This window comes from Alternaria viburni (genome assembly GCF_023758015.1).
Source record: "Alternaria viburni strain BMP 2772 chromosome Unknown scaffold_1, whole genome shotgun sequence".
Classification (NCBI taxonomy): domain Eukaryota; kingdom Fungi; phylum Ascomycota; class Dothideomycetes; order Pleosporales; family Pleosporaceae; genus Alternaria; species Alternaria viburni.
Genome location: NW_026055770.1, coordinates 856,099 through 869,535, shown reverse-complemented (window position 1 = coordinate 869,535; position 13,437 = coordinate 856,099). Strand labels below are relative to the sequence as shown.

Below are 13,437 nucleotides of genomic sequence, written 5' to 3'. Positions count from 1 at the left end.
TAATTCCCCCCGTTAATGTATTCGACGCGAAGTGATATGGTCGCACATTTCCTTCTGTGAATATCACACATCATTGCATCTTGGTTGATCTACGCGTTTTGAGCGAAATTCGGATACCCTCATCGTTTTTCCTGGTACACATTGGACAGTCTCGGTCTTCATCTTCTTTTCTTCGTCCAGCTTTGTTTCTACTTCTGTAAATTGTGGGTAATAGTAGATAAACCTTTTTACCTAGGGCAGTGCAGCGCCAGTTCCGCACTACACATCCCTTACAACATCGATTTAATTCACTATCTGCTCGGCAAGACAACGTATCCAGTTTCTTCCACAGTTCGGACCTGATGGGGAGTCAAACTCGTTGCCAACACCAAGATCTCTGTACCGTGGTCCTTAGGGGCCCACCTCTGACGATGAGAGAAGAGCAGAATATTACCAATCCAGACACAAACATTTGCTCAATCGACAAAGACGTAAAAGCTGCAACACACCATCTCGAACGTTTCGAACTTCGCGATCCGGCCGGGTTTTAGAGAGGCAAACACTAGCGGCGCCCAAACACTGTTAACGCATACCTACCTCAAACTTTTCACTCGTGTCTGGACAACGCTATGCGGGTATTGTGTGCGACGTCGTCTATACCAAGGGAAATTAAATCCCCTTCGCCCACTACCGATGGAGCCTTTTCCGCCGACGCTTGATCTTTCTAACGGTACAACTCACTCCTCTTTTCATCAGTCATTCTGCTCAACTCCGATAAACCACCCGTACGAGAACCTCTAGAAATAGCAGGCATAAATCATTCAATTAGAACGCCACAATGTTCCGCAAGATCTTCTCTGTACGAACAATGCGTCAACGCATAACACCTAGCGCCCAACCCATGTCGCGATTCGACAGTCTCCGTCCAAATACTCTCGACGCTGTTGAAGCTTCAAACGCCGAAACCGAAGAAGGTTTCGGCTTCATAGTCGCCTACTCAACTTTCCACCCGTGCTCAACGCGTCCCCTTTCTTTTCCGCTATGCAGCGGGATGGTAACGCCAATGCCTACAGTATTGGAATCCACGTCTCAAAAAAATGACATGAAGGAGACTATGAAGGATAGTAAGAGAGAGAAAGAGGAGGGTGTGGAGGAAGTAGCCTTTAAACCATGGCCATACTCCCTCCCGTCATGGCTTCGACCAAAAGCTAGTACAACCTTTTCACTCATGAGCGACAGGACCCTTCCGATTTCTGCTGTAGTAGATTCTGAGCGCACAGGCGTTCTACAGTTCATTCTCTACGGTGTCCCGAATCCAGAACGCTTCTCTTACAGCCAGGAACTAGTGGCGCCGGGTAGTCTTTTGCATAAGGTTCTCCATGGGATCAAGGAGATGGATGAGTGTGAGGGTACTGTTGCTAGTGTCACCGTTGTCGAAAGTGAGAACGTAGACTTGGGCGAGGAGAAAATCAAGAAGGAAGAAGATGAGGCCATAGTGGTGAAGGGTATGCAGAGCAAGGTTACAGTGGAAGATGTGCTGGAGAAGAATAATCATATGGGGCATGGGATGATAGCGAAGCAGCGCTTAGCTCCTTCTCAGAATTTAACTTATGATAAGCACAGTGCATGTAAATAAGGATGAGGACGAATACTTGCAGCCTAGAGCTGACATAAAGCTCAGATCGAATCTAAGCAACGTTCGTTACACCATGTGTCTACTGACTTGTATGTGGGCAAAGAAAAGTGACTAGGCAGCAGTTTTCCTGCTCCTAAACAATAAGTGTACGACACATTACACTAAGTTTTTAAACAATGTATCAGATAGCCATGAACGTTAAGATAAAATTCCTATTCTTAGCGCATGTGTCTTTCGCTTAATATGTGTTAGTTTCCTTCTATTCTAAGTTATATAGAGTGATACTAGTTCTAGTTAGAACTATTATGTTTGCTCTATACATGTATCTGTCGTAGACACGATGGCTTCTTTCTTATTCTATCTTTTGTGACACTACTTTACCTACCAACCTCAATTATCCTAAAGACATACAGATATTATGCAAGAGACTGACAAGCTCTCGGCTTCACTCACAGAAGGCACGGCTTAGCTGCATTAAGTCGGAGTCGGTCTCTGCAACTTTGTTATCTCTCGCGCGTTAATCTTCCCTTCTAATAGAAGCTAATGTGAACACTAACATTTAAATTAACAGCACTAATTTTCACCCTGCTACTCTCCAGTGCCGAAGAACTTAGAAAAGGCGCAGGAGACCGACGACCGCTGCTTACTCCGGCAGCGATGAACCCAGCATGTCTCCGAAGCTCCGTCAACTCGCGCCCAACCCTGTCCCTGCCAGTGTTCGTTATGTGCTAGCCAACTCTACTCCACCAAGCCAAAATGTTTCATTTCAACCCGACAACACTGCTATTGCGTCTGATACAGGCCCATCGAGCAAGACTGCCGAGAGACTCTCCATTTTACGCAAGAGGTCCACATACAAACCCATGTCCAAAACTCGCAAAAGAAGAAATGTGGCAAAAGATGCCCCCACAACACGTGAGTCGTCGGATAGTCCAGTTTGGCAATTGGAACGGTGACAGCCGGAGCAGTGAAAGACATGGAACCACACAAAGCGATGGAGGAACTACTGAGCTAGTTTGACGAGCATCAGCTGGGTTGGCACCGACATAGCGGTTCGTATGGATTGGCTAGCATGCCCTACATTGAGAGGGGACTGCCAGTGACATGGGCATGTGTGAAAATTGCGAAGAGAAAACAGCAGATGAGGGACGGCGACCTCTAGGGAGGTGATTAGAAGCACGACTGGTATAGAGAGAATTCATCGGAAAACATGAAGTCTACGACCGGAGGGGAAGCTACACAGTGGATGGAGCCGAATATGGGTTGAGCTGATGTGTGTTTGCGTAAAGATGACGTGCAAAAATGGGGCTATGAAGGTTTTTTCTCTGGGGCAGCCTTTCTCCCTGGTTTCTTATGCTCAGTGTCGTAGATGATGACACCAAGAATACCAGCATTGACGAGGAAAAAGAGTATGCTCGAAGCCCAGAGTCCGGGAACAAAGGTCGAACAACCGTTGAACTCAAGTTGAAAGCCCTGCTGGAGCCAGGCAACTTGGCCCACAAGCCAGAGCAGAAGTGCTGTGATCCCAATGGGCGCTGAATGCAGGAGAGTCGAATCTGGAAGGTAGTATGGGAGAAACATCATGTACCAGAGGAAGTACTCGACAGAGTTAGTATTCATGCAAGACCGACAATCCATCGTATCGCTTACCTGGCTTGTGCAGACCTTGTTGAAGGTAACGAAGGCAAACGTCTGGGCTAACATCGTGTTCGGAAGATCCTTCTTCGCTAGCGCTAGTGGTATAAAGAAAGCACTGAGAAGCAGTTGCGGAAGGAATGCCAAACGCTCCAGTCCGGAAGATAATGTGGTCGGCTCCAAGTTCGTAGGCGTTGGGGACGATTTCAGGTAGAGGAGCGTATTGTAAGGCGAAAAGTTGTGGCGGTGGTCCGTACGAGTCAGATGGTAAAAGTAACTGTGCTCGAGGAATGGCCATCCGTAAACCTTGTACATAAGCAGGTTCAAGCTCGCAAACGCAAGGAGACTGTAGAGTGCGAAATATATTCTCATGGGATTGAGAAAGTTGCGCGTTCTCTCAAGCAAGGAAGTCGATGGTTGCTGTCGGATATCTGCCCTTGTTGCGACTTGCGTGTCATCGAGGAACCAGACAATAGAGGCTGCGTAGATGAACGGGTAGATTTTGAAGTGCACTGCGAACCCGAGCAAGAACCCAGTAAGTGCTCTTTGCTTTGCCAACACCGCCCAAAGCAATGCAGTCACGAATACTCCAAGCAGTCCCTCGGAGCTACCTCTTGTACTGATAGTGGCCACCATTGGATTCAGCAGCCAAATGCTGGCAAATTTGAGGGCTCGCTCATTGCTCATCTTCTTGTACTGTTTCAAAATACGAAACATCATCCAACCTGTAGCGACATCGCCGATGGCGAACAGGACCTTTCCGAAAGAAAACCAGAATTGCCCAGACCATACAGTAGGGTAGATGAGCCACGCCAGGAGGGGCGTATAACGATACGTGTCCCGTGCGTAAGGGGATTGGCCGCGCGAGATGTAGCGCGCAGCATCCGTGAAGACATAATAGTCAATGTCGGTGTATTTCATAGGTGAATTCGCATCCTGCCAGAGTCCATATAACAGGAAGACAACTCTTAGGACGATTGACGTTGTGAAGACCAGTGGTGGACTGCGAAAGAAAAAGAAAAGAGCCATGTTGTCTCCGGCATTACAAAAGCCAAGTTGACCAGACAAGACGCTGAAAAAAGCGAACCCGATGATAGGAGGATCGGAACTGATTTCGCTGGGTGGTGTGTTGATGAAACCCTACAGGATGGACTCTCCAGGAGTGAGAGCAGCCGAAAGCGCCTTAGTCCGTAAACGCGATAGCGTCCACGTGAGGACGTGCACTAGCGGACAATCCCAGCGTTTGCCTGACGTTGAGTATAAGCTCACCATCCACGCAGATTCATGGGCCTCAAACGACCGAGAGACGCAGCAATGGCGGACGAGAAGCCAGAGCAATCTCCATCGCCCTTTGTGTCGATGTTTGAAGGCTTCCGCGCAGAGCTGGATGAACACCATGATCGACGAGAGAGAATCATCAAGGCGTCGCGTGACATCACCGCGTCGAGCAAGAAGATGTACTAGGCAATGTTCGAGGTTCTTGTGGCCGATTGCTAACAACTGTGCAGCATCTTCACTCTCCAGAGGTAGGTCTTCATGATGGCCTTACCAAACACACACTGACCTGACAAGGGTCCGCGCTGTTGGCCAAGCAGTACCACCATGGGTCACCAAGAAGAATGCGGAATACTGGGAGACGATTGAAGATCGCTACAAGAACATCGCCGCCGACCTTCAAGGCCTGAATGCTTACCGCTACTCGCACAACATCACGGGCGGCAATCAAGAGTTCATGGAAGCGCTTAGCTTCCAGCATTACCTTGAAACACAATCACTGATCTCGTACAATGAAGCCAAGGCCCGTATCGCTGCTATGAGCGGCGAAGCTGGACCTATCTCCTTTACGCCAGAAGACTACATTCTCGGTGTCTGCGATATGACTGGCGAGCTGATGCGCTTCTCTGTCACGAGCATGGCGACAAACGGCAAACTTCCGTCTGGCAAGCAAGCAGAGGCGAACAAAAGGCTGAAGCAAGGCAATGGCCAAGACGATGCTGGCGACAAGATGGACATCGACGAGGAAGCATCAGTTGCGAATGAAAGCCAGAAGCCGCGGACTGTCTTGGATGACCTGAGGGCGATCCGGCTGCAGCTCGAGATGTTCGACGCACCGGGAGGGTCCAAGTTTGCAGCAGAGTTGGAGACGAAGAAGATGCCCGTGATGCGCGAGTGCGTGGACAAGGTAGAGAAGGGTCTCTATGGTTTGACTGTGCGTGGAAACGAGCGTCCCAAGGGCTGGATGCCAGATATGAGCAGTGCCAGGGAGGTAGAAAGTTACTGAGCCAGACTACCAAGGCGAATGAAATGCAAGATATCATTCCTGTGCAGTTGTTCCGGTGTGGCTGGGTGGGTGGCGCGGCGCACCCCACTTGGCGTGGGCATCATGGTGCGGTGATGCAGGCCCGAACTTCACACGCCCGTGTCGGTGACAGTGACACCAACGACTATGGTCCTCTGCACCATGCCCAAGACTGATGACCTCGCTCCCGCGCTTCGACTGGCCAGCGCAAATCTAATGCGCACACCCTGAAATCCTGCGTCGACACCCATGGCACGTACTGGCGCCCAACAACAAACCCGCACTTAGCCCTGCTCCAGCCGGAACCGTGGTTCACCAACCAAGCTGCCTACTACTCCCATCCGCGCACCGCCATAGCCGATCGCTACTACACCCTCACTACCCGCGGCTGCGAGGCACATCGGCGATAATCATGCGTCGCAGTACCTGCCCCTCGCGGCCTGGCAAGCCCGAGGCCGCCACGCGCGCACCCGAGCCACCGAAGCGCAAGGTATTCAACTGCATCGTCGACGATACCGCTCTGATCGCCGGCGTCAAGAAGAGCACCCGCGATGGCATCCGCAAGTGGATCGCCCAGGACGCTATACGTCTTTATGTCCCGCTGCACAGTAGGCCATAGCATCGCAGCTTCCCTGTCCCCTTGACTAACGCACAACAAGCCCTTACCCAGCTCCACCGCCTCAAGAACGGCACTGAGCGCATCCACGCCGACGCCCGCGAAGCCGTCAAGTGGCTCGACGAAGTCACGTCCAATGAAGCCGCGAGCCGTGTCCAGCTCGAAGGCGTCGACGAAGCCTACACGACGTGGGGAGAGGTGGAGCACTTCCTGCTACCCGACACATTGCTCTCCATGGAGGATAGCGAGTCGGACGAGGACGACTACCACGAGGATCTCGAAAGCTCCTTCAACGCCCTCGACATGTCCGATGGCACATCCATCAGCTCTACGCACAGCTTCGAGAACGTGTCCAAGACTCCCGAGTCGCCTGGTTCGCGTTCGAGCACGGCGTCCGGGCCAGTCGACGCCACCCCACACACAGACAAGGCAGCCACGCTACTCAGAGCGTCCCCCGACCGTACCGCACGCAGCAGTACCGATATGGCTCGCGCTGACAAGACGACCAAAGGCTCCGTGCCTGTCTATCTCCAGCCCCTCTTCAATCACATCATGTGGCGCATCAACAAGGAGGGCAATCCAGATGCGGCCCTGGAGTCCTTCATCCTCCTCACCAATGATTCTGCCAAGCAGGCCATCGCTCAGAAGTTCGGCATCCGTGCTAAACGCCTTGAGCAGCTCCGAGATGCTGTTGCTCGTGAAGACCGCGAATACAAGAACCATCTGACCATCCACAAGCTAGAGGTCGAAGCGACCGCTGCTAAGAGCGCCTCTCCAATCGCACCCAAAGCCGCAGAGCGACCCAAGTCCAGCCCCATCCACACGAACGTAAACGAGACTAAGCCCGAAGACATCTCCGATGACGAGGACGAGGTACTTTTCAAGCGCGCCCCTCGAGGCCCTGCCGCCACTACCGGCAACCAACACGTCTTCGACCCCAACGATTTTGCTCGCACAAACCAGCAACAGTCCCTTCGCGGTGGACGTGGAGCTCATGCGGCGCCCCGCGGTCGCGGTGGACCAGCCTTCCGGGGCCGTGGTAACTTTGCATCGCGCGGCGCATACGTTCCTCCAGGCCCAGTCTTCCGAGCTCCACCAGCTCCTCGACATGATCCGAATGCGCCTCTCGATCCAGACTCTTTCTCTCGCCCTGCCCCCAAAGTGGGCCCCGTTCGCGGCGGTGGACGGCGAAAGCTATGGGAGCCCAACTAGCAAACCGAAAGATGAGCGTCAGTAGCAACGCAGTAGTCGAAATTCACAACGCCGCCATCGAACGAAACGTTGAACGCGATCAAGACATGAGCCATCAGCACACAAGGGGCTTTGAGCAGGATAGGACAGGTACTGGACAGTACGGTGACCTCGCGGCCCCTTAGTCTACATCACATCATGTCAACGCTGAGCGAAAAATGATCGCAGGTCTTAGCAACTGGTCCAACGGAGCATCATGTCCCACATCCTTCCACTCACAGTCAACCCAGAGCTGTCGCTACATCTAACGACTTGACCGGGGTCGACTACACTTTTCAAGAGCATACCTTGTTATTGGGTTTGTTCTCTACGAGCACTCTCTCCTTGTGTGGTTTTGCGCTCATTCTTGCTTTACAACAAAATTGCACAATTGCCTCGTTCGCTACATGGTCATGGTACTTCTGCCGCCCATTTACGGCTAAGAATGTTACCATCCACTTCGAACGAGGTTCTAATATTTGCTTTACCGCCTTCTTGTACGCTTGTCTGTGAGACTGAACGATAGTCTGCCGTAGGAAGCGCGTGCGGTATAAGGGAAGAAACGCCATAGCTATGATCAACTAGGAATAAATGTTTTGTTCTTGGAGGTTTCCACTCGCATGATAGGCTTGATGTCTCTTCGTGAAGTATCGTCAGATTAACTATATAGACACGAAAGAAAGGGCCACACGCCTCGTTCTCTCCTGCAGTACCATATTAATGCGCAAGAGAACGTGCATACCTAGGTGCCACGGGCGGCTACGTTATTATCCAGTTTGCTGCCTGCTCTAAACCTGATGTATTACAGTCTGTCAAGTAGCAGCATAATTAGTATTTATGTAACGGTTCAGTTTCGTGCTTGCACAAAGGAACATGAACACATCAGTATCGAGAGAGCAGCATGTATTTGAAATTATACAAAGAAGAGATAGACACAAAACTCTCTCAGAAACAAGACAAATGGCTATTTTCGCCATTCAAACCCCTACTTCAATCAATTTACTCCCTCACACCCCTTAGCAACCTTCCAAAAGCACTTTGCCTTTTCCTCTTCAGTTCGTTGAAGCTACCCTGTTCAACCACCCTTCCTTGATCCAACACAACAATGTGCTCAGCAATAGCCATCATCTCCCGCGCATGCGTAATGATGATGACTGTCATCCGTTTCTTCGGTCTGTTGCCCATATTACTACCACTGCCCACAGTCATCCGCTGCTGCAGGGGATATCCAACTTTGTAATCCCAATTCCCCTCTATCTCATCCCAAAACCAACCTGAACGGTTCCAGGGTGATGTGGGTGGGGATATAGTGGATCCAGTGTCTTCGATGCCGTGAACGAGACTGAGGATGGTGTCGCGGATGGTCTGAGCGGAAGTTACGTCTAGCGCGCTCGTTGCTTCGTCGAGGATGAGCACATCGGGGTTTCTAACGAGGGCGCGTGCGATTGAGACGCGTTGGGCTTGGCCTCCGGATAGACATGTGCCGCCTTCGCCGATAAGCGTGTTGTAGCCTTGGGGCAGGCTGTCGATGAACTCAGCTATGCCAGCTGCAGAGGCGGCTGCGCGGATGCTTTTGATGCTTGTTTCGGGAAGTAAACGGGATAGGCCGTAGGCGATGTTTTCTGCGACAGTGCCGGGAAAGAGGACGGGCGTTTGTGATACTATGGACATCCGGGAACGGAGGATGGTAGTATGCAAGGTCTTGATATCGTAATTCGAGACGGTCATATCGCTTGACGGGTTGGAGGATGCGAGTGGGTTGTTGCCTACTTGGTAAAGTTTGAGGAGGAGAGAGGCAATTGTAGATTTGCCTGCCCCCGAGGATCCGACGATAGCGGTGCAGCTCCCTTGTGGAATTTGAAACGACACGTCATGCAGTACTCGGGTCTCAGGTCGGGCTGGATAACTGAAGGTGACTTTGTTCAGCGAGATGTCACCTGCAGACTGTATCTGAATTTCGCCGGTGAGCTCGTGTGAATCCTTTGGTAGTCGTGCGAGACGTAGTAATCGTGACCCAGCATCCCTTGCCATGTTGACCTGAGTGACGTAGTTCGCCATATAGCTAACTTGATTGACACTGAGCATGAGAACCAAGAAGCATTCCAACACTTCATTGACAGTGTACTCATTTTTCGACATGAGATAACCTCCATACCAGTATAGCAGGATAGTTACGAAGATGACTCCAGTGAATGAAAGTCCGTGGATGGATGCACAGTATATTGCGCGCTTGATGCCGACATTCACGGCTTCGGTGGTTGCGTTGGTATACCTTTCCTTGAAGTAATCTTCCAAAACTAGGCATCGAACAGTCTTGATATTGACGAACGCGTCGTGGAGCACTTGACCAACCTTGTCAGCGGCCTCATTCTCCAATCTTTCCCAGCGGCTGCTGATAACGTTGTAGCACTTCGTGATTACGAAGAGAACAGGACCGGTTGCGAGAGCAGCCAGGGCCAACTCCCATGCTATGACCATGCTCCAAAAGATAGAAATACAAACCATAAGATTCATAGTGAGAAAGACACAAGCAAACCGGCCTGGAAGATTTCGAGCCTCTTCAGCAAAATGATCCAACGTCTCGGCAAGCCGCGACACGCTGTTTTCTTCCTTGTCGAAGAACTTCCGTGGTTGCATGAGGATGCGCCGCATGGCTTCCTTCTTCAGCGAAAGAGTCCACGCCTGCGCTACTGTATCTGAGAGGAAGAACATGAGGTAGCACGATAAACCATCGAGAGCGGCAATACCAAGAATGACGAGGGCATATTTTTGGGACATTTCCTTCCTAGCGCCAGACACGTAAAAGGTAGTCAAAAGCTGGGCGAAAACCCATGCAAATACTGGTGTGCATGCAGCATGAATCGTTGCGCTGAAGGATGCCGCTAAAATGAGGAGACGCGGACCCCAGCCTATAGCGGGCCACACAGACATGACTATCTCTTTCATGGGAAGAGAGGCGGCCGGGAAATCCTTGTCTTCACTAGGGTTCTTTTTGCGGAAGCGTTTGATTCTCTGAAGAAGCTTATCGTTTCTCGAAGATTTCTTCGGTGCGTCCGAAAGAACTGGGACAGACTCGTTGGTCGCAAAGGGTCGCGAGTACGGACCGATCGGCGAGACCGGTCGCGTAGATAGTTTGGGGTCTGAACGTGAGCTATGTTCTTTTGAAAACGACAGAGAGCGTCTGTGGAGATTCGACCTTGAAACAGGTCTCGAGCCATGGTCTTTCGATAAGATCCTTTTCTTGACAGGAGACGGCATAGACGGGAGATGTCTCGATGCCACAGAATCTGGAGATGCTTGATTCGTCTCAATGGGCTCCATCTTACCGCCTCTATCAGCCGTCTGTTCATGGATGGATAGCCTTGGGCCTGGGCCTACATCGACCGGTACAGTACAGTCCCAAGACGCGCGGGTATTCTCGGAATAAGTCTCCAGCACTGACTGTCCAAAGTGAACAGCAGATAGCGGACGTGTCATAGAAATGATCCGGGCTGTCCGTGACTCCTCGTGTAACACATTGCCGTCACCAGCTTCAGGCCCCCAATAGGAGTCGTCCTCATGATCATCAGACTCATCGTCTGTGTCAGCCTCGGTGTGCGTATCAAGAAAAGACTTGAAAGATCCATTTTGTGACTCGAGCTCTTTTCGACGCCCCTGTTGTACTACCCGGGCGTTGTCCAGCAAGTACAGGAAGTCGTTGGGTCGGATCTGCGAGATGTCATGGGTAATGATAATCGTTGTCTTCCCTTTCCGCCAGCTTCGTATAGCGTCAAGCATCTCGGCTCGTGTAACGTAATCAAGAGAACTGGTTGATTCGTCCAGGATCAGCACCGGCGAGTTCCGAATCCTAGCTCGAGCTAGAGCCATTCTTTGTCTCTGCCCTCCACTCAATGAGCCGCCCTTCATGCCGAGTTCAGTATCCAGTCCATTGGGAAGGCTCTCCATAACAGGTTCTAGCATAGCAAACTTGACTGCATTGCGGATATCTTGCATATCCACTGCATCACCTAGCTGACCAAGAGCGAGATTGTGGCGGATAGTATCATTGAACAGTACGCTGTGCTGCTCAACAAGCGTGACATTCTGTCGTAACCATTTGACATCCAAATCTTCGAGTGGAACGTCATCCAGGAAGATCTGTCCTAAAGAAGGCCGATAGAAGCGGACGAGAAGTTGTCCTAGTGTGCTCTTTCCGGAACCGCTTTTGCCGACGACAAAGGTCGTCTCTCCAGCCCGGATCAGAAGCGAAGCATCTCGAATGGCAGTCTCGTCTGCGCGTGAAGGATATGAGAATGTGACCTGGTAAATAGTTAGTAAGGAGCATTGACGCGGCGTGAGAAGCATTACCTTTCGAAATTCGAGCTGGCCCGTACATCTCTCAGGCCGCAGTTTGCCTTGCGATTCGAATTGCTGATCGCTCGTTGAAATCAGCTTCATAAGCACACTTAATCTTGCACCGGCCATCTTTCCTTGCTGCAATACAATCAGCTGAGGCATTATCTGGGTCATCCCAGACATTGCCATAAGTGCTGCCCAGAACGTCGTGAGGACCTGTTTTGGGTCACTTTCCCCGGTCTCGACGAGGTGACTACCATACCAGAACCCTTGAACAAAAACGCTGATCGTAAAAAATTGCATAATGCCGATCTGCATAGAGCGGAAATTGGCCACGCTTCTGTATAAGCTCGCTGCAATGGTGACGATGCTGGTAAAGACGTGGAGTTCGTATCTTTCCCCGTTGAAGCATTTAACCGTCTCAATACTTGTTACTGCAGTCGTAATATATTTCAGTGCCGACTTCAAGTTCTCGGAATGCTCGTGTGCTCGTAGTGACAACCGCTTTGCCACTGAGGATTGAACCAAGTATAGAACTGGTATTGTACACAAGACGACCAATGTTAGATTCCACGAATAGTAGAAAGCGACCCCCAAGGATGCGACACCTTGCACGAGCGACTGGACAGCTTCGCCAAAAGGAGATGATACTGCAAGCTGCAAGTCGCGCACGTGCCTGTTCTTCGTTAGCGAACGTATTCCTACGGCGATTCCGACATTAGAGTGGCACCTACATCTGTACTGTCGGCAGAAATGCGGCGATTCCATCCTCCCGCGTATCGAACCAAGCCATATCCTTTTTGATAAGAGCATCGAAGATTCTGTTGCGAGCACTCCTCGCCTGGAGCTCTCCGAACATGAGAAAGAAGAGATAGTAGAAACTATTGGCAATCCAGTTGAGTGTTGCGAGAGCGGTAAGAATTACGCAGAACCTGGCCATGTTGCTCATGAGTTGGCTGCTGCTTATCGATCCTTCGCCATAGCTTGTGTATTGACCAAATACGAGACCGTAGAGGATTGCGAAAGCGGGCATGGACAGCGCAGCGACGGACGCCATCGCAATACCGCCAAGCAGTGCGGGCATATGCTGTTTTGTGGCGAAAGTGAACAACGTCCTCCATCCCACATTCGTTATATAATCCTGCTCCTCATCATTCAGAGATGGCGGCTTTTCGGAACGGGCGGTCGCATTTGGATTAATCGTCGTCGCCATCTTGGCCACTCGACGGCAGCGACTGCGAAAAGAGAGTGTAAGGTGGTGGAATCGACAAAAAGTAAGAGCGACCCGAAGGCGAGATGAAGTGAGAACAGAGAATAGGGAATTACCACATATGGACTAGTCGGTGGCGGCCATGTGGTCGTAGCCCTGGAAAGATGGTTTCCGCGCACCTGCTTTCGTCGCTTACTTTGTCTTTCCTTAACATTGTTCTCCAGCCACCAATCGCCGCCTTCACGGAAAGCCCAAAAATTGCATCCGCTCATGCGATCACTTTAGAACGAGATGAAACAGTGGCTTCCTCCGCGCAGGTCATCAGCGGATGGTGAGCTGAGAGCGACACACCTGATTCAGCGCTTTGTTGGTCTTGTAGTTGACATGCACAGTATAGGCCGGCGACTGACGAAGATTATACGTTCATCAATACGTCAATTATCAAGCCAATATGGTACTCCACCGATGATCCAGTGGCTTGCATGACAGATATTCAT

General features: G+C 51.0%; 5 protein-coding genes across 5 annotated transcripts; 3 read left to right on the top strand and 2 right to left on the bottom strand.

Annotated features, from left to right (window-relative positions):
* Positions 1 to 817: 817 nt before the first annotated feature.
* On the top strand, positions 818 to 1,615 carry J4E79_000321 (uncharacterized protein; the record flags this gene model as incomplete). Its single annotated transcript, XM_049349238.1, has 2 exons — positions 818 to 953; positions 1,053 to 1,615. 2 exons carry the CDS (start codon positions 818 to 820, stop codon positions 1,613 to 1,615), a joined length of 699 nt encoding a protein of 232 aa, XP_049216025.1.
* Positions 1,616 to 2,923: 1,308 nt separating this feature from the next.
* J4E79_000320 (uncharacterized protein) lies at positions 2,924 to 4,279 on the bottom strand (the record flags this gene model as incomplete). The annotated part of the gene is made up of 2 exons (XM_049349237.1): positions 2,924 to 3,214; positions 3,266 to 4,279. 2 exons carry the CDS (start codon positions 4,277 to 4,279, stop codon positions 2,924 to 2,926), a joined length of 1,305 nt encoding a protein of 434 aa, XP_049216024.1.
* Positions 4,280 to 4,564: 285 nt separating this feature from the next.
* Positions 4,565 to 5,531, top strand: J4E79_000319 (uncharacterized protein; the record flags this gene model as incomplete). Its single annotated transcript, XM_049349236.1, has 3 exons — positions 4,565 to 4,707; positions 4,759 to 4,776; positions 4,823 to 5,531. The coding sequence occupies 3 exons, from the start codon at positions 4,565 to 4,567 to the stop codon at positions 5,529 to 5,531; spliced, it is 870 nt and encodes a 289-aa protein (XP_049216023.1).
* A 430-nt stretch (positions 5,532 to 5,961) lies between these two features.
* On the top strand, positions 5,962 to 7,377 carry J4E79_000318 (uncharacterized protein; the record flags this gene model as incomplete). The annotated part of the gene is made up of 2 exons (XM_049349235.1): positions 5,962 to 6,157; positions 6,209 to 7,377. 2 exons carry the CDS (start codon positions 5,962 to 5,964, stop codon positions 7,375 to 7,377), a joined length of 1,365 nt encoding a protein of 454 aa, XP_049216022.1.
* Positions 7,378 to 8,394: 1,017 nt separating this feature from the next.
* On the bottom strand, positions 8,395 to 12,814 carry J4E79_000317 (uncharacterized protein; the record flags this gene model as incomplete). Its single annotated transcript, XM_049349234.1, has 3 exons — positions 8,395 to 11,694; positions 12,286 to 12,406; positions 12,465 to 12,814. 3 exons carry the CDS (start codon positions 12,812 to 12,814, stop codon positions 8,395 to 8,397), a joined length of 3,771 nt encoding a protein of 1,256 aa, XP_049216021.1.
* Positions 12,815 to 13,437: the final 623 nt, after the last annotated feature.